Source organism: Peromyscus californicus, unplaced genomic scaffold, assembly GCF_007827085.1.
Source record: "Peromyscus californicus insignis strain IS unplaced genomic scaffold, ASM782708v3 Scaffold_22__1_contigs__length_63687245, whole genome shotgun sequence".
Lineage (NCBI taxonomy): Eukaryota > Metazoa > Chordata > Mammalia > Rodentia > Cricetidae > Peromyscus > Peromyscus californicus.
In genome coordinates, this window is record NW_026294525.1 from 22,141,687 (window position 1) to 22,167,596 (window position 25,910).

General features: G+C 37.9%; 1 protein-coding gene across 2 annotated transcripts in view; it reads right to left on the reverse strand.

The window, feature by feature from the left end:
- Pex3 (peroxisomal biogenesis factor 3) overlaps positions 1-25,910 on the reverse strand; it is a 30,134-nt gene that overhangs the window by 1,292 nt on the left and 2,932 nt on the right. The window contains exons 2-11 of one of the 2 annotated variants that reach the window (XM_052751076.1): positions 21,006-21,137; positions 18,006-18,087; positions 12,961-13,004; positions 11,232-11,356; positions 10,914-10,980; positions 10,777-10,831; positions 9,852-10,020; positions 6,996-7,066; positions 5,802-5,924; positions 2,460-2,556 (exon numbers count right to left, since the gene is read on the reverse strand). In XM_052751076.1, coding sequence (XP_052607036.1) covers positions 2,460-2,556; positions 5,802-5,924; positions 6,996-7,066; positions 9,852-10,020; positions 10,777-10,831; positions 10,914-10,980; positions 11,232-11,356; positions 12,961-13,004; positions 18,006-18,087; positions 21,006-21,137 — 965 coding nt within the window. Of the gene's footprint in view, positions 1-1,603; positions 2,557-5,801; positions 5,925-6,995; positions 7,067-9,851; positions 10,021-10,776; positions 10,832-10,913; positions 10,981-11,231; positions 11,357-12,960; positions 13,005-18,005; positions 18,088-21,005; positions 21,138-25,910 lie in introns of those variants that run through there. The other variant, XM_052751075.1, reaches the window with a different exon arrangement.

Below are 25,910 nucleotides of genomic sequence, written 5' to 3' on the forward strand. Positions count from 1 at the left end.
TCACTCTCCTGATGGTGACTGTAAAGGTGTGGGAGGAAGTTACCTTTTATTTTAATCAACTGAAATGTCGTGTTTCCTTTAAAGAGGACCACAGGCCTCAAAGTACATCAGTATTAAATGAGAAAAGGGAATTTGTATTCAATATAAACCAGACTCTTTCAAAATTTCCTATTACACTTGTGGATGTTATTAGTATTTCCATTACATTTTGTCATTTAATTTAGAAAGAAGAAACATTGCTCTCTCCTAAACTTAATTTTAAGTGTATTTTGAAAACTAGGTGTTTTCCTTTAAAATGATAGAAAGTAAAATGATTGCATCTTTTCCTGTCTGTGCTTGTTTTGAACATCCACAGACCTCTTACAAGTGTAAAATAAAGTCAGTACTCAAGTACTAGGATATTTTTGCTTGGTTTTTGAAACAGGGTCTTGCTGTACAGTCCAGACTGGCCTTGAATTGGCACTCCTGCCTCAGCTTCTGAGCTAGGATTATAGATGTGCATCACTACACCTTGCTGCTGCTTATATTATTTTAATGTGTAAATGAAAAGTACATAAATGTCTCAAGCTTAGAGCTTTTCCATAACTAAAAACCAACACATAAGCAGGGCACAGTGACACATCCTGAAATTCCAGGGACTCTGGAGACTAACAGAGGAGACTTACACATTTGAATGCATCCTGAACTACTCACAAAAATAAACAAAAAAACTACATTTACTATAAAATGGAATCTACCCTACAAAACCCAACAAACCTTCACTAAACAAAGCCGATGGTTACTAATTCAAGCTTTTAGTGTCAATATGGACCTGCCTGCTACCATTCATGTTTTTATGCATTCAGTCTGCTTCTATACCTGATTGGCTTGGTAGTCTATTAAAAAACATCTGTTCTAACTGCTCTAGAACCATTTGCATGTGGGACTGATTACCTGACTTGGCCTTCATATGAATGATTGTCCTGTTGTTTTTTTTCCTTTCCCCTGCAGTGTTCTCCTTAATTCAAAAGCACAGTTTAACACTACGTGGGGTCAACAAGAACATGCACATAAAGACAGATATGTGCCCTAAATTCAGGGACTTTTTATCTTGCAATTGATGCTGTGTGGGTTGAGTTTTCTAGTTCCCTAGGAATCAAATAAACTTCCCCCTCAACTTCTTGGCCTCCTGACGTCACGTCTCTAAATCCTGAAGCAACACTGATTGAAGATCAAAGCCTGTCTCTTTGAGCAGCCGGACTGAACAGCTGAAGCTGAGCATGTCATGGGAGAACATGGGTCAGGCTCATAGCCTGTATCCCTCAGGGTCAAAGGGGTTTCAGCCTTCACTATCATGGATCCATATGCAGTTTGGTGATGCTTGTGGACCCTTATTCAGAATCATGACTACAAATGCAGACAAAAAAAACTTATACTTTTTTATTTTGATTATCAGGCTTAAAAGTATAACTGATTAAAATGTAAAGTATGAATTACTCAAGCCTTAAAGCTGTGGTTGCTGTATTATATATATTCTGTTGTATTTCTCATGAATTTGTCAGAATGGATGTCTATAGGTCATTCTAGAGATGTTGGCAGAAGCAGAAAAACTGTGAGCCTTATGGTTCAGTGACATGCCATCAGGCTCCTTTACTGTTTCTTCTACAGTGTGAATGGCCAGCTCTTAGCGGTGGGAGGCATGACTAGAGAGAACAGGGCAGGGCCCCCTGGATGTAAAGAATGGGCTAATGACTGGACAGGCCAGGAAGAAGCTCAGTCCTTAAGCAGGGGTACTCTGCACTGTGCCACGAGGGCAAAGTCTACTTAGAAACACATAGAAACAACTGTTTCCAACCATGACACTAACAGACATCACATGTGCATGCAGGCAGGCCTTAGACTCTGCATGGAGCTTCACTGTGGCACTTTGTCACTGAGGCATGTTGTAAAACACTTGAAACTTACAACAGAGTTCCCAAGTTGTCAATGACTGAAAACAGTACATAGGTTCAAAGTCATCCTTTTAATAAAATGCTATTCCAAATAAAATTTGAAGAAAAGAATGGAGCTGTAAGTAGTCTGACGAAAACTTTGCATACATTGTGATTATGCTTTAGTGAACAGACTATTGAATTAACAGCTGTTTGTGAGATGAAAACACCTTATTCTGGCACATTTTTTTCAGTTTCTTTCAAACTGAAGAACTGCATTGTTAGTGCAGAGCATAATGCTACACAGATCTGGCTGACCCTCAGGACATTTGCACCACAGCACAGTCTAACTAGAGTCAGATGGCGTGGGAAAGGTATTGCTATGGATTTGCTGTCAAGCATTGCTGCTCTTTCGAGCATGCTACCACTCTGAATACGGTTGCAAGCTTCTGTTTGCAGCAAATTATCACAGCAGGAATGTACGTTTGTGTTGGAAACAGCACAGCATGAACAGAGCTTGTTTTCAATATTCCCAAGCTTCCTGCTTACCTGCACGAAATGACTAGGCGTTTCACTGCAAACTGAATGGATCTGTCCGTTTACTATGGGGATTATCTTAGCTAAAGGCAGGCTGACACTGGACAGACTGAAAAACAAAACAAAACAAAACAAAAAAACCACATTACCACAGTTATTTTCTGAAATTGTATCATAGGCATTAACATTTTAATTATAAAAGTATGCACACATCATTGAAAAATACTTACATAAGTGTTAATAGAAAAAACAACTTCCTCATCTAAAAATAACAACTATTGTTGACTTCATGGATATTTCCTTCTAAGCAATTTTTATTATTTTACAACTTAAAACTCTATCAAGCATATTTTTGTTACAAGTGCCTTTCATAAATTCTACATCTCTGTCCCTACAATGTCCCTAGCTTCTTAGAGCTGGCACTAAAATTCTTGCCCACGTTTTCTTACTACTTAAGTGTCTGTCTAAACATGGAATGTAAGGTCTGCAATATCCACTGCCAGAGACCTCCGGTCCCTTTCCTGGTGTGGAATTCCTGCACCTTTACACCATTAGCCTCTCTTCCACATCACACACTGTGCATCTCTGTCTGCCTGTTATTTCTGGGACTTCAGTCCATTATCTAACCAGGTTACCTTTACTATCACTTGACAGGCTTAATACCAACAAAACAACTGTCTTTCAGTCTTCAGTGGGGTTGCTATAGTATTTTGACTATATTTATAGATTAATTTTAGGAGAAGAATTTAACTCCTTTAGTTAATTTTCCTGGGTTTGTTATTGTCACACATTATTTTTCCTATTAAAAACAATCTTACATTCTTATGTAAGTATATAATGTATGTATATGCTTATGAAAGTATACATGTAACTTAGGAAATTAAGAGTCAATTAACAATTTATTAGTTGTCTGGCTTAAAGATAAATATAGGAAAATTCAATGATGCTCCTAAATTTTTATCTCCAGAAGTTGTCTTTCCTTAGCCTTGTCACAGTCATTGAAAAAAGCAAAAATGCAATGCTGAGCATCCCAATACAGATGATCTTCATGCTGTTTCTGAATTTAATAAAAGTCAACCTGTTTAGTCAATGAGTATATTTGCTTTTGATTCCAATTTTTTATTGTATCAAATTTTAATTATAATAAGATGCAATAACTTTCTTATTCTATGCCTTTTCAACAGCAGTGAAGATGATTTGTGTCCTGCTAACATATTTTTATTAATATTTTATTTATTAGTGTATATGTGTCCATGCGTGTGTTCGTGTGAGCACACGAAGGTCAGGGTACAACTAGAGGGTCAGTTCTTTCCTCACACCACGGAGGTTACAGGGATTGAAGTAGGTCAGCAGACTTGGCAGCAGGGGCCACTACCCACAGAGCCATACTGCAGGCCTTGTTTTATTAATATATTATTGTTATAGTTTACTGTAATAGTTTTCCTAACACTTTAACCCTTCTTTCATTCTTGATATTATTTCTAATTAGCTATGATGTTGAACTATAAAATTCTATATTCTGGCCGGGCGGTGGTGGCGCACGCCTTTAATCCCAGCACTCGGGAGGCAGAGGCAGGCGGATCTTTGTGAGTTCGAGGCCAGCCTGGTCTACAGCGTGAGATCCAGGAAAGGCGCAAAGCTACACAGAGAAACCCTGTCTCGAAAAACCAAAAAAAAAAAAAATTCTATATTCTGATATCAGTCAGAAGTTATTAAGCATTCAGCTTTCCTAGCCTTTAGATCTGAAATAATTTAATTTTCTTCTTACTCTCATCACTTTAGAAAAAAGGACAGTACTTGTAACATGGACAAACACTTGATCTCATATGCGAACAATTCTAACACTACTCCAACCTCATCAACTTCTGAACGCTGCGGGACCATCCGCCCTTTCCTGCACAACCAGCCTTGGCTGCACTGACCTGGAGCTTCCCCTCTCGTTACAGTTTGAGGCTCCCCTTGTGGCCTCTCACTTCTCTCAGCACATACTTCATGTTTGCCACCTACGCCTTTCTACTTCATATCAATAACCAACTTTATGAATGCTTCAACAGTTTAGAAACATTTCCATCATGTTGCCAGTCATTGCTGTTATACAACAGGGTATGGAAGTTGAAGCCATCACAGCTACTGAAGAAGAAAGAACTAAAGGCCAGGGCAGGGAGAGGGCTCAGTGAGAAAAGGTGCCTGCTGCCAGCCCTAACAACCAAGTCTGATTCTCAGGACCCACATTATAGGAAACAATCAGCTCCTGAAAACTGCCCCCGTCACACAGATACACAAACAAATGAATACAATTATGAAAATTCTTTTTTTTCCAGACAGGGTCTTACTATGTAGTCCTGGCTGGACTAGAACTACTGCAATTCTAGACCCAACTACTGAAATTCTTTATCACCACTTGGGAAATAACTAGTTCTTTGCTAAGTACAGGTCACATTGGAAATTCATTAGTTTTTATTACCTTGGCTACAGATATGATAGACGATTAGTTGTCAACTCAAATTTATTTTTAAGGTAACATTTAAATTGTTTTAAGGGTAAACCTTACTACTATGAGCACTCCAAATGCTCACCATTAATTACAAATTATCCTTTTCTGCACAATAAAGAAGGGTCCTTGAGAACCAGGCAAAAACGCCTTGTTAGGCCTAGGCTAAGAATTCCATTAGAAACCCCACATCTACATTACATATCAATTACTGTTTCCTTAAATTTTAGTAGGCACATTTATAATCAATCATCACTGATTTAGTAATCCACTATTTTGCAAGTGTGATATAAAACCAGAGGTTCTTAAAGAGTGAGGAGCCTGATATGAAACCAAGGATCCTTGTATCAAAGTGATAGACACAATGAAACTACAAGATAACTTCCAACAACATGAATCCATTATGTAGCAATAGTCAGAATGGACAAACGTTACTAATAATTGAATCAACTAGGTATTTCAAATTCCATAATGATGTAAAATGAAAATATTTAAGCATTTTTGGAAATAATTATTGGAATATAAATTAAACATGACCATATGGAAATAATTCACCAAACAATCTACAAGAATGCTTGGTTATCACCATTATCAGACCATTTAATTAATACAGGCCAATAGTGACTACATTATCAGTAGTGGCAAAGGCATGGGGGAAAACAAGTAAGTTTTATTATTAAATTCAGAAGGGACTTTTGTCAATGAAGAAGTCATTGGTTTAGAAGAGTTTAATTTGCTGAAAACTCAGGGTACAATTTATCATTTAAGATTTCTTTTTATCTGGTACAAAAATTTAACTATATCTAAATCATCACATTTTAAGAGCATTTGTTCATATTATACTGTCTTATACACTATCTTACCTATTTATGGAGTTACCATGTTGCAGGTCCTGTTCAGTGGGCCGAAAGAATTCTGCCATGTTGTCTAGAAGCCGACTGAAGCCTCTGTTTAAGCAGGTATTCAAAACTGTACTAAAATCTGGACTAGATAAAATAAGGAGTATATTACTTTTTAGATTCCCAGTGGACAAAGAAAACAAATTCAATAACTATGTGGTTACCTTTCAGAATCATTAACATTTCTAGTTACAATCTAGTTTTCATAGCATGAAAACTGTCTAAATTTATCAGTTTTTCAAAATTAAGCATAAAAATCAGTTGTACTGTTTAGCCTGACATGATGAGATTATTCACCAACTGTCACAGATTTTTATTCATATTAATATCCATTTTGTACAACTTAAGATACAATTTGTATCTTAAAAAAATATCAGCTAGCAAGAATACAAACAAGTCAGTCACTATAGACATCAGTATTGAGGTTCCTCAAACTACTAAAGTAGACACATCATGGGATCCAGCTACGCCACTCGTGAGTTTTTATCCGATAGGGTCCAAGTCAACATATCAGAGGTACTTGCACACTGGCGTTTACTGCAGCATTATTTAAAATGGCTCAGTTATGCAATCAAACCTAGGTGTTCATCAACAGAAGAATGAATACAAAAAATGTAGTATATATACACAATGGAATACATTTCAGTCATAGAAAGAAGTTGTAATGTTTGGATGAAAATGTATGTACCCGTAGATAATCATGCTAAATAAATTAAGCCCGTCTTAGAAATACATGTACATCATTTTCTCTCATTTGTGGGTCCTACATTTTATGTAGACACATCAAATCATGTATTTATATAATAGACAGCAAAGCTGTCTAGGGGAACAGGTGAAATTGTTGGTTGGGGAGACGGGTGATAAAGAAGACGGTATCGAGGAACAGAGAAAGGGGTGAAAAAAGAGAAGGCAGAGAGGCATGGGGGGATATAATCGAAGTACATGATAAACTTGCATGGAAATGTCCACATGTAATCTACTTAAAAAAAAAAAACCAACTCTGCTTCCTTCTACTTTATACAGGAAATCCTACCTAAAGGAGGGGAATAGATTAAAATTTTAATTTTCACATAATATTATGTTGAATATTTGATCAGGAAACATTAGAAAATGGCCTTACACTGAAAATACAAATACACTTAGATCAACTCTACATACCTTTCCAACATGTCTCTTGTCTCATTGAGGAGTTTAAGAGTGGTAATATCTCTCGGAGAAAGCCCATAGGCCTGTAAAATTAGAATTCTAACTTCAGGGTTTCAAATACTACAAAGTCATGAAAGAAACAATCACAGCAAAAGCTCAAGGGTGGGGGAAATCTGAATGTCTCTGCTTTGTCAACAACCAAAACTTTCAAATTAAAAAAGATTATAATGCCAGGTGGAGGAGGCACACACCTTTAATCCCACCCTTTGGGAGGCATAAGCAGGCAGACCTCTGTGAGTTCGAGGCCAGCCTGGGCTACAGAGTGAGTTCCAGGAAAGGCACAAAACTACTCAGGGAAACCCTGTCTCGAAAAAAAAAAAAATTATAAAGGTAAATTTGTAAGTAGTATTTAAAACATGGATTGAAGTATACTTTGTAAGGCTTTGTTTACTTATTTATTTGGTTTGTTTTGGATGTTTCTAGCATCCAGACAAAGAAAAATAACAGATATTAAGACTAATAGGGCTAGGGTGCTGGCTTAGTGGGTAAGAGTCTTTGCTCTGCAAACTGAAGACCCAGGTGTAAATCCCCTGGGTGCTCATGTAAGAATCCAGGTACAGACACACGTGCCTATCACCCAGGATTAATGAGCAGACTTAGGTGGGTCTCAGCACCTGCTGGCCACCTAGCCTAGTCAAAATGCCGAACTCCATGTTCAGTGAGAGTCTATCTCAGGGCAACAAGGTACAGAACCACAGAGGAAGACACGCCTGCACTAGTCTACAGTGCTTGTGCACTGGTACATTCATCTACACACTTACATGGATGCATCACACACCTACACTACACAGACAGCACAGACCAACACACACCAAACAAAAGTCTCTTTCTTTTCTCGCACTATTGAGGAACTTTATTAGGATGTGTGAGGTTTCCCCGCCCCCTTCTCTCTATTCAAACTATTGTGAGGCTCTGTGTGTCTCTTTCATCTAAAGTTTCAAGCTTTAATCCAACTCAGTCCGACTTGGGTCATCTTTCCTCTCTTCATTCATTCCATTCAGTCCTTCACATCATTTTTACTTTTTCTCACTGTTGAACTGTGAAATTTGGAAACTGTTTGATGGTTTAGACTGTTAAAATTCTCTTGCGCATTTCCATGAGATCCTGTTTTATAAGAATTTGCAGTTTTCTTTCATTAATCTCTCTCTTCAGTTTGAGATGAGGTCTCCCTGTGTTGCCCAATCTTGCCTGGAACTTAGGATACCCTGAAACAAGTGATCCTCCTGCCTCAGCCTCCTGGGTGTACCACCACGCCTGGCACTTTCATTAATTCTGTCTCATCTGTCCTCCTTGTTCAGTTTAGTTTTAATCTTTCAACTCCTAAGACTCCCTTTATGGATTACAACTTTTCTCTCTCTCTCTTTCTCTCTCTCTCTCCCTCCCTCCCTCCCTCCCTCCTTCCCTCCCTCCCTCCCTCCCTTCCTTCCTTCCTTCCTTCCTTCCTTCCTTCCTTCCTTCCTTCCTTCCTTCCTCCAGTTCATTTCTTTTTCTTTCTTGCCTAATCTTGAATCTAGTGTCTCTCAGCACCCAAATAGATCATCATTTGAGACCCTAGGGGAAGAAAAACAAAACAAAACTCTCAGGCAATGAAAATGAACACTTTAGGTCTACAGGGCCCGCCTGCTAGAGAACTATCTGTTCCAGGCTTCTTCAGCTGTATATGAGAGCTATTCTTTTTCAATGGCAAAGAAGGGATTCAGCTGAGTCTATAATGTAAAAAACCCAGTAATTTAAAAATGAGTTATGTAACCTGAATATATAACAAAAACCTTTGGCATTTGTATTTTCTTAATGAGTTTCTACAATATCTGCATGGGACACACTAGGCTGTAATAACACCAGAGCTGGTGTTATACCAGGCCTTGTTTGCTTCTCAGTTGAGTGGCTAGAGCTGCCTTCAGGCTGTTGTCCCATAGCCATTATTCATTATCCTTAAAAAAATATTTTATTTTTAATCACATATGTACGTGTGTGTGTGTGTGTGTGTGTGTGTGTGTGTTCATATGCTTGTGCATGTAAGTGAAGGTGCCTGAGGAGGCCAGAAGAGGGAGACAGACCTGGAGCTGGAGTCCCAAGTGGCTGTGAACCATCCACACTGAGTTCGGATCTTTTACAAGATTGGTGAGTCCTCTTTGTGGGGCCATTTCTGTAGCCTCAACTATTCTTTCTCTTTTTCGTTTGCTTATTTTTTTTTTTAGATTATAATTACATCATTTCCTCTTTCCTTTGCTTCCTTCCAACTCCTCCCATGTATCCCTCACGCTTTGTTCTCATTGAAATTCAGGGTCTCTTTTTTCCTTTGTTGTTATATAACTCTGTGTGTGTGTGTGTGTAATAGGTAACAAAAAGAGGCCATGAATTTAAGCAAATCTGAATGTAGTCCTAGTTTCATTAAAATTTAATTCTGTAAACTGAAGTGCAGTCTTTTTATCTAGATAGACAAAGCTCTTCATGATCTTGTCTCCAGTATGCTCTTCCTCCAGGTTCTGTTTGATCTCATAGAAACATTGCTAGTCATACTAACTGAATTTGTCTCTTAGTTCCCAAAGTGTAATGAACTTGTATTCTCCTTTTTAGTCACAGCACTTATCATAGTGCTTGAACCCTAACTACGACTCAATAAAAATCTGCTAAATACTCAATATTGTAAGTGCTATGATAAATCATATTTATAGTTTTTCTAATGAATAAGGTTATTTTAATTGCTGAAACACAAGACTCAAAAATCAATATTTCAAGAGAAAGTACCAGATTTATAAAATATGGAGTATGAGTTAGAAAATACAGAAATGGTTATGGGTTGAGTACCTGAGCTGCTAATGGTGTTTCTTCATCTGGCATCATGTATTGGCACAGTGAAGACTTGGATCCATCTTTATCAATCCAGGAAGGAGACCTATGTTGCTCCACAAGAATTCTGATTTCTTTTAGCTTTTGCTCCAAGTCCAAAAGGGACAATGACTGTTTAAGAGAAACACTAGAGCAGAGAAAACAGTCAGATCAATTGAAATGACACAACACCCTTCACAGCACCCTTCTTAATAAGCTGGTATCTGAAACCCTGTTCCATTTGGTCAGACCTGAAGCTGCTGGACTGGAATGGGCTGGGACGCCAGCCACCAGATAAGGGCCATTAGTACAGAGCCCCAGCAAGCCTTTGCACAGATTTCACAAGAAAAGTCCTGCCATAATTACAGATCTTATTAGTGTAAGGGGGAGGTAGGCTGATTTTAAAGTATTTTTTCTTAATCTCATGACTCACACATTTCTAATTCATTTGGAAATCAATCAATAAACAATAAAATCTGAACAATATCCCTCATTATGAAAAGGCTGACACTGATAAAGCAGATCTGTAACAAATACATAGGGTTATTAGATTACAAAGAATTTCACAAACTGGCCAGGTCACCCAGTTCCCTAAGACAGTTCTATCGTTTATCCCCCTTTACTCTGCAGTACTGAGTAAATGTAAGACCTCCAGCCTGCATGCAAAGCACATGCTCTAAATATGCCCACCCGGCCCTTTTTTCCTTGTTTTTAAATTTGGAGACAGAAGCCACTAAGTCATCTAGGCAGGCCTTTTTAACTCTATCTGCCAGCTAAGCCTTGAACCTGGGATCCTCTGCTTAGGCCTCCTGAGTAAGAGGAATGACAGAATTGTGCCACCACAACCAGCTCTTTTATTCACCAGAATCAGGAAGTCAGAAAAGCCAAAGGAAAAATGACTTACCTTCCTAAAATCTTCTGTACAGCTTGTTTAATGACAGTGACCAATTCTGTCAGGCCTATTAAAAGAAACACAGAGCCTTGTTCACTTAACACCTCCCTCAATAGTATAAACATGCATGCTGCCGATTGGAATCTTACCATCTCCAAGGAGGTGTTGAATACTTGACAAATACTGCTGCTGTACATCTGGGGGAGCAAGGACTGTCTGTATGGAACAGAAATAGAGTTAAACAAGTTAAGCTTTTAGAGGAAAAGCGTCTTCAATGTACCAAAAAAGTCTACTCTCCCAAGACAACAATCCTTGGTACAAATCCAATGTTACAAATTCAGTCATGAAAGAAAAGTGTTTCTCAGAGCTGAGTAACAGTTGAAACTGTACTCAGAATACTAAAATTCAGTTAAACTTTGAACCTCTTAGAATAAAAAGCAGTGTACCATGAAGTCTGTTAAACTTACAGTGCCATTTTTGCCAACGGTTGCATTATCCAGGTAAATATATCCACCAATTATGTTTAGCTGGACTCGCAAAAGAACCACCAGCATACACGTGCTATACACAGCTACAATGCTTCTTGTGAAACCTTCAGAGAGAAAAGAAACCCTTGGGCATTGTTACTAAAACACCAACAAACCTAAAATCATGACCTATCCCTGTGACTACTTTTAATAAGCTGACTTTAGCAAATACATTTGTAAATGGATCAAGCACAAAAATATATCAATTTAAAGTATTTTCTCTTTAACCTGCTTAGAGTAATTTATGTCTCATTTCCTCCCCCTTCTCCCCAGCTTTTTGTTTTTAAGCAGGGCCTTACTATGTGGCTCAGGTTAACCTCAAACTCAGGATCCTCTTGTCTCAGCCTCCTAAGTGCTGGGATGTCAGGCTGGTGTCATTAAGGTTGGCGAGGTATGACTTGTCAGTTGAAGTACTACTCAACAAATGCATAATAGGCAAAGGAATCACATGTTAGAAGCTGGGAAAGGAAAGCAAAGGCATCTGGGTATGCATGGGGATGGGAGTATGTGACTCTGGTGGTGTCTGTTTCCTAGTGTTCACGAGGCCCTGGACCCATCGAGCATGGGCGTGGGGATGGGGCAAGGCAAAGTCAGACCTGACTAAGCTGTGTCTTCAGAACTCGGATGTCTAGAGAGCTAGCTTAGAGTTTAGAGGAGGGCTGAGCATGGAAGAACTGCTTTCGGTGACAGGTAAAGGAAAAGAAGCCCAGTGAGAACGGAGGAGGTAGAGAGGTCAGGGAAACAGGAAGACTTCGTCTCCTAGAAACACAACACAGCGTTCACAGTGTTCAGGACAGAGAAGGGAGCACAGGTGTTCACTGTGCCAAGAAGTGTGGCAGGTCAGAAAAGCCCCAGTGGATCCAGACACACAGAAGTGACTTCTGATGCCTATGAGGACTGTTTCGGTAGAGAGAGTAGCAGAAATTAGGATGCAGTATCAAAAGGTGAGTAGGAGTGAAGAATGAAGAAAGAGAATGTAGAAATAGCTGCTCACAGGGCATGTGAGAAAGGGCAACAGCTGAAAGGAAATGCAGGACACTCAAGAAGTTAACTGTCTTCCAACAGGTGAAGACTTAGGCATCATCCAGTAGATATGGTAGCTGAAAGGAAGAAACAGGAAAGCTTGCTGGCATGAAGTTTTGATACATATATACAAGTCCTAGGAATGTTCTTTGATTCAAATTTTTATCACTAATGAAATATTGCAAATAATAGCAAAGTTGCTACTTGGGTTGGGTAAAAAAGTTCTTTTAAAATACAATGTTAAAGCCGGGCGGTGGTGGTGCACGCCTTTAATCCCGGGACTTGGGAGGCAGAGGCAGGTGGATCTCTGTGAGTTCGAGGCCAGCCTGTACTACAGAGTGAGTTCTAGGACAGGCACAAAGCTACACAGAGAAACCCTGTCTCGAAAAACCAAAAAAAAAAAAAAAAAAAAAAAAAGAAAAAGTTAAAAATACAGTATCTAACATAGGCACAATAATATCACCATCACCCAATAAATATTGTCTAAAAACAGATATTAATCTCCTTGCTTTATGGATATTTCTATTTAAGCCTGATTATTCAATGAGGCAGGAAAAGAAGAGTCATCATGTACATACTACAATATAAAATGTTCCTGTTATAAATATCTTAAGGATGTGCTACTACACAGAATATGCAGGCTTACTTATTATCTTTAGGTCTTCCCATATTTCCAGCTTGTTTGAAGGTCTAAAGAAAAAAATCAGAAAACATGAAAATAATAATCTACATAAGCAAATATATCTTTGAACTACACAGAGATGTGTTCTTTTAAAAATTAAAACAACACACAAATACTGAAGAAACAAAGCTCACAAGATAGTAAAAAAGTATATTTCGTTTAAGCAGTGCTAACAATCACTTTTACCAGTGTACATTCTTCCAATCCTTTTTTCTCCCTCTTCCTGAGCATCTGCATGGACATACTAAAACAGTAAAGAAAACCAAGAAAAGTTTCTTCCCTCTGCTTATTACCTTAAATATAATCAAGCAGATCCTGTGATCATGCAAAGGTAAGTAATACTGTTTTGTTGCTTTGCAGTATCATTATAAGCACATGAAAAGACACGCATATTTGATGCACAGCAAACTCAAGTCATTCTCCCTCTTGCTGTTCAAATCACCACTAGAGGCTACTTAGGCTGGCTTTTAAATCTTTTTGCATGAGCCCATTACTCTTTACTTTTTGAAAAGGAAAGCTGTTTTGAGTTAATCCTGTTCTATGCTTGCTGCAGATCGGAAACTATCCATTTCTTTAAGAGTCCTGGTTCCTGGTGGTGGGAAATGTTAGAGACTGCAGCTGCTTCTGATGATTAAGGATGGCCACTGCTTCTGGGTCAGGCATTATTTCTCATCATTTTCAGTGTGTTAATCTGGTGCCACGGTTTGGCCTACTCTATATTAGCTGTATATCACTGTATGTTAAAGGCTTGGTAATCAGGCTGACTTAACTGGGAGGTAGGAGAACCTTTAAGAATTGGAGGCTACAGGGAGGTTCTAGGTCATTAAAGATATGCCCACCAGGGGATTTGGAGACCTGGGTCCATCTAGTATTCTTCTTGCTTCTTGGCCATTAGGTGGCAGCTTGCTCCATTTTGCCAGGCCCACAATTGCCATCCCACATTGATTGGAACTTTCAAAATCACAAGCCTAAACAACCCTTTTGCAAGGATTTTATTGTAAGAGAAAACTGATGAATAAGCTGTTAGAAATGTATATAGTATTTATATGTACACATTTAAAGATAAATTATACCATAAGCTTATAGTGATAGTTTAATTCAAAGCTGACTTTATAGGATTTTAGCTTAATTTTGTTGATCTTATACACACATTTTATTTGGCCCACACTAGAAATCAGTGAAAACAACATAATTATTAGTCTGCTTTACCCCTCAGTTCAAGAATAGTAGTCTTAAAATAGTGCTGCAATATTCAAAAGGTGTTAGAGTTATTAAGTTCTAGGTAACAGGAGTATTTATTCCACTCAGGATATATAATTACATTTCAGATTTAAAGACACATGGCATAGTTTCTGTCTTTGTGGTGATACCACCTAATAGAAAACATTCAGATTAGTTTACTTTATTATAAATATTTGGTATTACTTAAAAATTAAATATAGTTTTATAATCACATAAAATACAGGGTTATAAAGTCAAATTTATACACCTTGTATGTTGAATATCATGTTTCTCTCCCTATTCACAGGTGATTTAAATATGCCTCCCTGTTGTACTGTATAAATGTGTATATTATTCAATATATTTAAAACTGCTCCTTAAACAAATGCAGATATACTACATAACTTTTATTTTCTTAAAAATAAGATAGCCATGCATCCAGGAGTTTAGTCCACAGTAGCACAAAGGCATATTTATTAAAAAAACATATTTATGGGTCAGAAAAATGGTTCAGTGGATATCAGGTGCCTGCTGCCAAGTTTGATGATCTTGAATTAGTTCCCAGGACCAATACAGTAGAAGGAGAGAGCCAACTCCTGCAAATTATCCTGTTACTTCCACACACAAAATAAATAAATAGAATGTAATAAACATCATAAAAAGTATTTTAAGTGTGGTGCAGTACTAGAGTGTGTGAATGTACTATGGGTATATAATGAAGTGCTTTCCAGAGCACCTGGGTCAAAGGACAAGGATTTTTACTATTTTTCAATTTGCATAAATATTTTTATAAAATATAACGAATATTACTTACTAGAACACAAAGATACAAAACACAGGCCAATAATCCTTTTTATAACTGGACATAAATTTGTGTTTCAATAAGAAACTGAGTTATGGGGCTGGAGAGATGGTTCAGGGGTTCAGAGAAAATACTCCTGTTCTAGAGGACCTAAGTTTGGTTCTTGGCACCCTGACTGGGTGGCTTACAATTGCCTGTAACTCCAGCGACATCTGACATCTTCAGGCTCCACAGGAACCAGTACTCATGTGTATGTGTGTGTGCGTGCATGCACATACACACAAATAATAATAACCCTCAAAAATTTAGAGTTATTATTACAATAAAGTTGAGCCAGTATTACAAGACAGGACGCACTTAGCAGTAGCAATCTGTAAAAGGACAAATTAGAGCATGGGAACTGAAACCACACTTGCTAACACATATTTCATTTGGGGGAATTTGGTGGGTGAGAACAGAGAGAGCAACCAGGAAGCACCTCTCTACTGGCCATCTTCATAAGACGACTGCACCTGTCACTCTGAACTGTAGCTCAGTGGTAGAACTCTTGCCTATCACGTATGCGGTCCTGGTTCAGATACCAGGATCATAAAACAAACAAACCAAAAATGCACACACATGTAATTATCTTTGGAAGAAATTCTGATTTCACATCATATAGGACAAAGTACTTTCTATGTAGATTCTGTTCAAAAGATTCTTCAAGTAGACAACTAGTCCAAGTTAAAAACAACTCGCCTTTTAGCTAAAGTATCTGTTGCTTGTGATGAGGGTGTTTAAGAGTCTCTGCCAGTGGTGGTTCTTTATTGCTATCATGCACCTGTGGAAAGCAGGCTAAAAGATCATTTGTTTATCCCTTATCAGTCATGAACAAACTAATTTCAAAAGAAAACCAACTTGCTTGGCAGGTTTATATGAGACCAGAGTTGACTGGATTCTAACATAAAACAATCATCAAGTCATAGGTCTTGTTAGTCCTTTTTAGACAAATGCTTTTCAAAATGCATATCTACCTACTGCAAAACAGTAATTACAACGCAAACGACAAGGAAGAAAACTAACATTTAGGTGCCTAAGTGTACGAGTGAATGAGAAGAAACAGAGCTCACCTTAAACTCAGGAATTTAAGAAATTCTTTTTCTTGTGTATTGAGTCAGGTTTTTCACATTATCGTGCAAAGTCAATTTTTTTCTAAACCCCCACATTCTCTTTTAGTGTTTGTTTTACCATGGAATTAACATTTTGAATTGTACTATATTTAACCCATTTCCCCCCTTTGGCTGTCAATTCAATGCCTTAAATCTAACGGTATTTTACTAGGTTTTTATTATCGGAAACAATTTATTGGTGCTGGAGATTGAGCTGAGGGCCTTGAGAATGCTAAGCGTAGGCTCTACTACTGAGCCACACACCCAGGCCCTATCTTAATTAGTGAGAATCCTTCTAAGCATTTAGAATGGAGGGCTTCATAGGAAACAAGTTTGCCAAGAAGGAGTAATGCCACCACGTTTATTATAACCGTTATCCCTTTTTTAAAATAAAACTCCTATTCACTTAATTTGTCTTCGCTTCCTAAATAAGACTAAAGCTTATGGCAATTAAAGTCTATTTATTTTTTTGTCCTTTACTTATGCACATGCAAGTAGTAATTAGGTACTTATTTGACTGAGATTAATTTGCTCATATATACCTTCTTATATAATTACACAAAGTAATTTATAAGCCACATTTTACATCTGTAAAACAGATTAAATTCAGTCTACTTCTGAGAATGACAATCACCTGCCACAGGTATTATATTTTAATCAGATATTAAGTTTTAGCACAAGTTCACTGCTATTTTGGGAAGTGTTCCCTGGATAATAGAAAATGTTTCAAATAGGACTGGGAATGTAGCTCAGTATTTGCCTCACATGGGTGAGGCTGTGGGTCCAGTCCCCAGTATTACAAAAGAAACAACGAAATAAAATTGTCAACTTTGTTGCTCAACCTGAGTATTAAGTTTCTGTTTGAAAGTGCAGATGATAACATCTGCCTTACAGACACACTGTGAAAACTGCACAAGAGCATGTATGTGTGGGCAGCATCTAACACCAGGGTTGCCACAGACTCTGGAAACAGTACCCCCCACCCCAGACACTCCCTGTCCCTCAACCCTGGGTCTTTGGACGCTCACTATAGCCAGGCAGGTATTTCAGTATAATCACTTTACTAAGATTTCCCTGGTTTGGGGTGTAACTCTGTGGTGACCACGTACTTAACATGCATGGGCTGCTAGGTTTGGTTCCTCACCTGTGTTTCTCCCTCCTCTTCTCTCGTCTCCCTCCTCTGTCTCTCTCTTCCCCTCCCCCTCCTTCCAGCCATCAACTTTACTTAGTGAAACCACCACTGCCCATATTTTGCTCATCAAAAGAAGCAGCCATTTGTTTACCAGAAGTCTCCTCAAATTAATACAGAATCACACTAACTTCTAATGCCTGTGTGCATACCACATGCCACACACCAGGTCATACATGTGGGTAGTGCTTTCTGAACTGCCATAATAATTTGTCAGCGTTACACATTCATGTTATATTTGTATATCATTTTATCAGTTACTTATAAATTTATGTGTCTTATCCAAAACAGTCTAGTACATTGCTAACACTATTAGAAGCACAATATTAAGCATAATTTTATTAGCTTTACATTTCTAATGCAGGAATATATTCTATAAACACTCAATAAGTAAGCTGCTGAATAATGTAAAAGTGATATAAAATATTCATATGAAGACAATACATGTTAGTGTCCATATGATTTGTATAATGAAGCAGAGTTTAAACAAAGTTAAATATTGATTAAGTGATATATGCATTTTTTTAAAACTGAGCTTGTGTAAGTTTTAATTAAAAAACAAGGAAATAAGGACTTATTAAAAGTATTTAGTTCATTCTATAAACTTTGACTGCATTCCAGTAAGCCAAAGCACATGACTTGCTTTTACCTGTTTTTCAACAAAGCTGTCAGACTCTCGGAATTGAGTTGCTGCATTAAGGCCTCTCTCAGCGTGGGCAGCATGGACAGCACTGTAACACACACAGAAAACAGAGACTCAAACCACACGAACACACTCACTGAGACAGAAGTTAGAAAAGTACTCACCAGGTTATGGAAATGACCTTAGCTACTGGTACCATTCTTTCTGTAGCCCTAGTGACAAAATCTAGCCATTTTCTTAACATGTAGGAGATAGGGTAGAAATGGACCAGTATTTTGGCTACCACATAGTATGCTGTGATCCTTTATCCAAACCACACAATCATTACTATAGTCCAATTATTGTAGTTAATAATAAGTATTTCTAGAAGTCATTGTATACTGTTTGTTCATTACAAGTTTATGTTCCATTAGAACTTCCAATCTTTATTCAATATTCTGGATCATTCTGGATCTGTAAAATTGACTCATCATACAAAAAAATTCATCTACCACAGTCCAAAAAATAAAGAATACTTTGTATTCTGAAACTTTATTAGTGATATTAGCTATGAACATAAGCAAGCATCATGTGATGTGTAAATTTAAACTCACAAAGACAATAAAGGCAAAGGACAAAACACAGAAGCATTCCATTATCTTATAACACTCAAGTAAAGCTAACCTCTCATGTATGCAAACTAAAGCCCTTAGTGCCTCTAGTATATCCACCAAAGATTTCTATGACTGAAATTTAATCACATTATTTGTAGCTCCCTTGTAAATAAATACCAGGAAGTTAGTTTGCCAAGCTTTTCAGGGAACCTATATTTTAACTCCTAGTGATCATGATATGCTGTTTTTAATTGCCTGCAGCTGCTATCTGCTGAGGGCTGGGACAGTCATGGGCATGTGCTAGCTACACCTTCCAAGAGCAGCAGAATGAACCAACAGATTCATTACTATGTTTGCAGGGTTCTTAGTCAATGAGTACGCAGATGGGAACTCCTCTACCAGGGAACCAGGACTTGTAGGCTTCTGTTAACTTGCCAAACTTTCTTAAAACTGTGACAAGTAGTCTCAGGCTTTTATTTTTTAGACTTGGTCTCACTATAGCTGTCCTGGAACATGGCTAAAAAGACCAGGCTGGCCTTGAACCCATAAAGAACTGTTTGCCTCTGCCCCCTGAATAATGGGATTAAAAGTGTGCACCACCATGCCTGGCTCGGGCTCGTCTTACCTCAACTTCTTCCTTTCACAAGTGTCAGAGAGCTTCCTTAACTATTCCTGCTGCCTCTCTATTATTCTTTACAGGCATTTCCCCAAGAAATTGCTCACACATTCCATTGGATTCTGGGAGGCCCAATCTGACACAGGATCTTGTCAAGCTGAGGTTTATTTTGAGATCCCAAGAGTGACCATTTTATAAAAACTTGCATAATAATCTGAAATGGACTATTAATATTCTCTAAAAACTCACCAAAATGTCCTTAGTAGCACCAGCAAGTTCAGTTAAGTCTGCGAGCTCATAATTTGCTGAGGGTTCATGTGCCAAAGATTTTATGTGCATTATCTCGTCATCTCCTCAGAAACCATTTTTTTTTTTTTTTTTAAAGCAGAGACTTGCTCTATGGTCTTGGCTGGCCTAGAACTTGCTATGAAGACCAGGTTGTCCTCCAACTTGAAACAATCCTCCTGCCCCAGTAGCCCAGTGCTAGGATGTGGATCAAATTCAGAGCTCCATGCACATGAGACAAGCACTTTCACCAAGTGAGATACATACCTGGTCACTTCACAAACCATTTCTGAAGTAAGTTTTATGATTGTGATTTTTATAGGAAAGAGCTGATGTTTAGCTCAAGGGACACAGATAATACAAAGCAAACTGGACACTCGACCAGCTCAGTCTCTCCCTGGTGCCTCTATCATCTTCGCTGTGCACGTGAGAGCTGTCATTACAGACAGTATTTCTGACTAGGGTTTTACAGAATGGAAGTATACGGCTAGATGTGATTACTTCAGCTATAAACTCACACTCAGTTGTGAACTTATCTCTTCTTTTTGATCTTAGCTTCTCTATCTATGAAATGAGGCAAGTAGCTGGCAATAAAGTCCGTTCAAATCTACAGAAAAATTCTACATGTAAGCTGAACAAGAAGCATTTAGCTTTGTAAATTCTTTCTAAATTAATTATCCTTGAAGGAAATGTTAGAGAAAAAATGAGCATTGAACACTGAAAAGAACAAGCTTGACATGTAACTGAGAAACTACTGTTTCAAGGCATTACACCAGTTAGAACCTAACTTCTTACTCTCTCCAAATATGAGCAGGCTGGCTTTATTGTAGCATTTCCCCCAGTAGGTTTCTGGCTCTGGTAGTTACATTATTATCATTAATTAAGTGATTGAGCAGACGCTATTGTGTAATACTTACATCCTGCAGTGTCCTGCTGCAAATGTAACAGACTTCTGACTCCTTGCTGGAGCCTACAAGACCATATGGGCCAACCTCAGTAGCTTAGTTTCCTAGCACTCATCCACGTCTCTCTAGCTCCAGTGCTTGGGTGCTGTTTCTGCAATGTCACAAGCATGTTCTCATCTCGGGCATTTGCTCTCTCTATTGTATTGCCATCTGGTCAGAGGCATGGGCCCCTGACCACACTCTCCAGAGGGGTGCCCACTCCTCACAGCTTTCCTTCCCTTACAGGACCCACCACTACCTAAGGTTATTTATGTGCTGCTTATCATCATTTCACCAGAACATACACCTTAGAGGTCAGGGAGTTTACTTTGTTTATTGCCTACTTCCTCGATGGTAGGCACTGCAAATATCTGCAGAATGAATAAATAAAATGAGGATTTATACTGTTTTTAAAAATCCACATGAAATTATGTCTCTGTTAATAGGCATATTGGGTAGATTTAGCATCCTTTCTTTGTCTTTTCCATAACTTGAGGCCTGAAAATATGTGAATTAATACAAACCAACAAACACTTTTACACACAAATACATACATCTCTCTGCTTACCCGTCATGTTGCAAGTCCTCTGGTTACTTTCAAAATGGTACTGTCGCCGAGCTTGGGCAATGTATTCTGCAGCTTCTCTTTCTTGTATTTCTCTAATTTTTTTCTGCCCATATTTTCCCAGGATATATACTCCTAAAATTATTAAAAAACATACTAGCATATTAATTAGAGTACTAAAAATCCCAACCAATATATTTAAAGCATTTTTGATTAAATTATGAGGTTTATATTAGCGATAAGCTGAGAATTACAGCTTCTAAAAAATCTTTATTAAAGAACTGAAAAAGGAAAAGAGAGAGCATATTTTACTTTCTTACTTATTTTACATGTATACAATGTATTTTAATATGGCCAGCAACAAGAGAAGAGATTGGCAGACGAGAAGCAGAAAGACATTGAATTTGTAAAGTCTGGCAGCATCTTTAATAGTTAACTAGAAAGATTCTAAATGTCTAGCAACAGAGAATTATTTAAATAAATTATGATCTGTCCATATAATGGTATCTTATGTAGCTATTAAAAACCACATTTCTAAATAGTTAATGACTCAAGGAAATATCTACCTTATACTATTAGGTGATAAAAGAACATCCAGGAAGTTTGTATTATAATGGAAAAGACAGAAAAGTATGTGGATTTAACTTCTAAAGTAAAATAAACTGTGATAATTATGATTTCCCACTTTTCTTTGTTTTTCTATATTTTCCACATTTTCTTCAATGAACACATAACTTTATAAATCTCTATAATAAATGATTTAAAGGAATGAAAGAAAGGCATTTAGTCAGGAAGACATGTATTTATCCACCCATGTATTAGAACAAATCTGAGGGGAAAAAAGTGGATATAACTGACGTCATCTAAAAACGAATCAACTAAAAAGAGCAGGAGGAGGACAGCGTCAGAACACAACAGTATATACATATGACAGTGCCCTGCAGTCTTAAGCACACTTAAGCATAGACGATACAATATAAATGGGTACATTTTTGTCTATATTCAGGATGAGCGGCCATCAGTTTTCTTAACTGGGAATATGACGAACACCCAGTGCTAACATTTGATCAAGATATACTGGCAATTCGACATATGTATAAACACATTGCGATCACAGTCACTGCTACCCCTATTACCCACTCTTGTTTCCCTTCCACTCCTGCTGATCCATGTATTTTCCCTAAGCAGTCCCCATACCAGATGGTTTGTTTTAACCAACCACCTCTGATGAGCATCAAGTGTTTTGCTAAGTAGTACCATCAATAGCGGAACTGAATTTTCACGGAAGAAGTCAGTAAATGTTCAAGACACTGGATTAGCTGAAGCATTTTAGACCATGTGTATGGACATGAATCTGTAGCTCTAGCAAGGCCTTTCTCCCCAGTGATGGCTTAACCTGGAACCCAGAAAGGTCTTCTGAGTCAAATGGGTTACAGCAACAATAGTGTTACCTTTGTTTCAGGTACGTGATTGCGTCACAGTGCCAAAGAAGAACAGAAATCAGTAAGCTCATAGAGCAGGTTGGGTCACTGTCTCATCTTTGTCTGCTAAGAGGCACCTCTGTGTGCCCAAACTTGATTTCATTATAACCCGGCAGCAAGGGTAAAGGGGACCAACCATTTCTCATTTATCTCCACTGTATGGAGCTCACAGTATTCACCAAAAGGGCCTCAACAATTATGTATGACCTAAGGAGCTGGATTTGGTGTGTTTCTCACAACCAGAAACTGCAAAACAAACACATCCTAAATTATTTTCACTAAGACAGATGTTGTAGATGATCTAAGATGTTACATATCCTTAGATAGTTCCATAAATCTAAATACTAAATGGGAATAGTACATGATTGTTGCTACTATGTGTATAAATACATAAATTATAATTAAGCTTGAAGAGCAAATAGAAATTCATAAAATATGCTCAATGGCTGCCTTTTCTGTAACATCATAGCAGTATAGCTACAATACCATTAGAATAAGAGAGATATGGTGGCAGCTCATGCCTGTAATTCCAGCTGAGGCAGGAGGATCACCAATTTTAAGGGCAGTCTGGAATATACTGTGAGAACCTATTCCCTTCCCTCCCCATTAAAATCCCAAGAGAATGAAGAAACTGACTTATATTTAGCAATTCTAGTACAACTAGTTCTGAATGCATTGCTTGTACCTTATCTCCATAATATATTACTGAAAGTTACATACACAATGATTATTATCTCTCAAGTTACATTGTAAAATGAATCACTGATCTGACACTCTTTGCATAGATCATAATATTTTTTTTTTAGAAAAGTGGTAAATTTGATTGTTATATATATTTTCTTGGGGAGATGGCCTGTCTCATCATATTCTTAATAAATCTGATTAAAAAAATAAAACCTTAAGAATTCTGTATTTACTTGGGAAGTGCAGTATATTCTAACAAAAGCTAAAAAGGAAAATACTTTGTTACAAGTTGAATTGTGTCCACTCCCCCTTTACACCACAGATTAATATACTGAAGGCCGAGCACCTTAGAATGTGAGTTCAACACAAAGTGAGATCAATGGACCCCAAACCAACATGATCAGTGTACTGTTAAGAAAGTGAAATTTAGATATAGATATGCACAGAGAGAAGACAACTGAAAGGTTCCCAGAGACGCTCTGTGGCTTTACGGCAGTCAGACTTCTGTAGAAGACAGTGAAAACAAGAAGGCCATCATGGGGCAGAGTCTAGTACAGATCCCTCCACGTGACAAAAGGAACACACTGCCGACATCCTGATCATGGACTATTAACTTTCAAAACTGTAAGATACATTTCAGTTTCTCAAGGTACTCACTTTGTAGGTCTTCATTATGGAAGCCCTAGAAAAGTCACACACGAAATTAGGCTTAAGCTCTAGACCCACTGTTTTTCTTTAGCTAGCACTGTTATTTTTTATTTTATTTATTTATTTATTTATTTATTTATTTATTTATTTATTTATTTATTTTTGGTTTTTCGAGACAGGGTTTCTCTGTGTAGCTTTGCGCCTTTCCTGGAACTCACTTGGTAGCCCAGGCTGGCCTGGAACTCACAGAGATCCGCCTGCCTCTGCCTCCGAGTGCTGGGATTAAATAGCACTGTCATTTTATTCAAGGTCTAGCTCACTTAGGATCCCATATTAAAAAAAATTCATAAATCAACTTTTTCAGATTTGCTTCTCTAGGAAATATTAATGAAAGAAAAATATCACTAGTTAAGATATAATACTCAGGGCTGTATCTACTTCACAGGCAGCCTGACTCGGCTAGAAAACAGACAGCAGGTGAGGCGACCTGGAGTAGGTGACTTACTCCCTCTAGGCAAACATCTTTTTCATGTGTAAAATCAAATAGTTTCAAATTTCTTCTATAACTATAACCTTCTTTATTAGCAATGAAAATATCCACTAAATACCAAAAAATAAGTGCAGATGTTTTGACATTTCCTTTCACGGCTTGTAAAGCAGGATATCTTCTAGTCTTTGCATACATCACTCATTTTAAAACCACTTCTTAGTCTTGTCTTCCAGGACAAAAATTCCTACAGTGCAATTATTTTCTATAACAATCTGACAATAATCAATCACCATGACTTTCAATCTGGCATTTCCCCAAGTTCTAACGCTTTGATATCTTTCAGTTTTTCCCCCAGTACTGAGTAATGACCTTGTTCATGGTAGGCCAGTGCTGTACCACTTGGGGATGTCTCCAACCAATATCAAGCATCCTTGAGCTGTACTACATCTGAAGAACTAGAGTCTGGAGGGCAGGAGTCTGTGTTTTCCTGAAGCACTTAAGATGGTTTTCATTCATAGTGAAGTCTGAGAAGCACGTGCGCGCGCACACACACGATCCTGCCCACATTACATGCAGTGGCACAGTTAGGAAGGCTTTTCACACTTCATATTACTTTTGTTTATTTCTATCTCTACTTTCCAGACTATAGCATTAGTTCTCCGAAGTCAGAAATGGTGTCTTATTCCTTATATATTCAGAGCCTTGTATAGTTAGAATAGGCCTTTTTCATATTGAAATGTTGAGTAAATAAATAACAAAAAAAAGAGAAAGAAAAATCCAAAGAGGTTAAAAATTACAAGGCTTAAGATACAACTCAGTGTTCTGTGCTTTTTAAAAAAAAAATCAGCAAGACAATCAGTATGTATCTGGCCCCTTTGCTCTGTAACACTTTCTCTTGTGTGCAATGGTTTCCAAAGTGTGGTCTGGGCATCCCTGGAGTCTGTTTGGGGATCTGTGAGGGCCACAATATTTTTGTCATACTAAAATGGTGTCATTGGCGTTCTACACGCTTTCCTGAGTGTACAGGGGAGAATTTTAGAGGCTAGTTAATGGGTGGTTTCACACATGACTGACTACAGAAGGGATGAGAATTTAGCTGTCTTCAGTTAAGCCAAACTAAAGAGCTTTGCAATTGTAAAATAATGCCATTCTTCTCACTAATCCCCGAAAATATTTTATGCTAATATTTAATAGGTTTACTAGTGTTATCACAAATGACTAATAAATACTTTAAAAACCTCTGGGTTTTAACTTCAAATATGATAATTGTTAATAGATACAGAACTTAGGTGGCTTAGGGGGGCTTAATTTCTAAGAGTGTCAAGGAGATTTCCCGTCAGACAGTTTGAGATCCACTGCTCTTGTCCTGTCTCAAATGGTCAAACTGCATAAATGGTCATGAAGCAGTTACTATCCAGAATGCAAGGAAAGAGAAATTCTGACTTTTGTTTTGTTTTCAGAGACAGGGTTTCTCTGTGTAGTTTTGATGTCTGTCCTGAATGTCGCTCTGTAGACCTGGCTGGTCTCGAACTCACAGAGATCCGCCTGCCTCTGCCTCTAGCGTTGCTGGGATTAAAGGTGTGCACCATCGCCGACCAGCGAAAT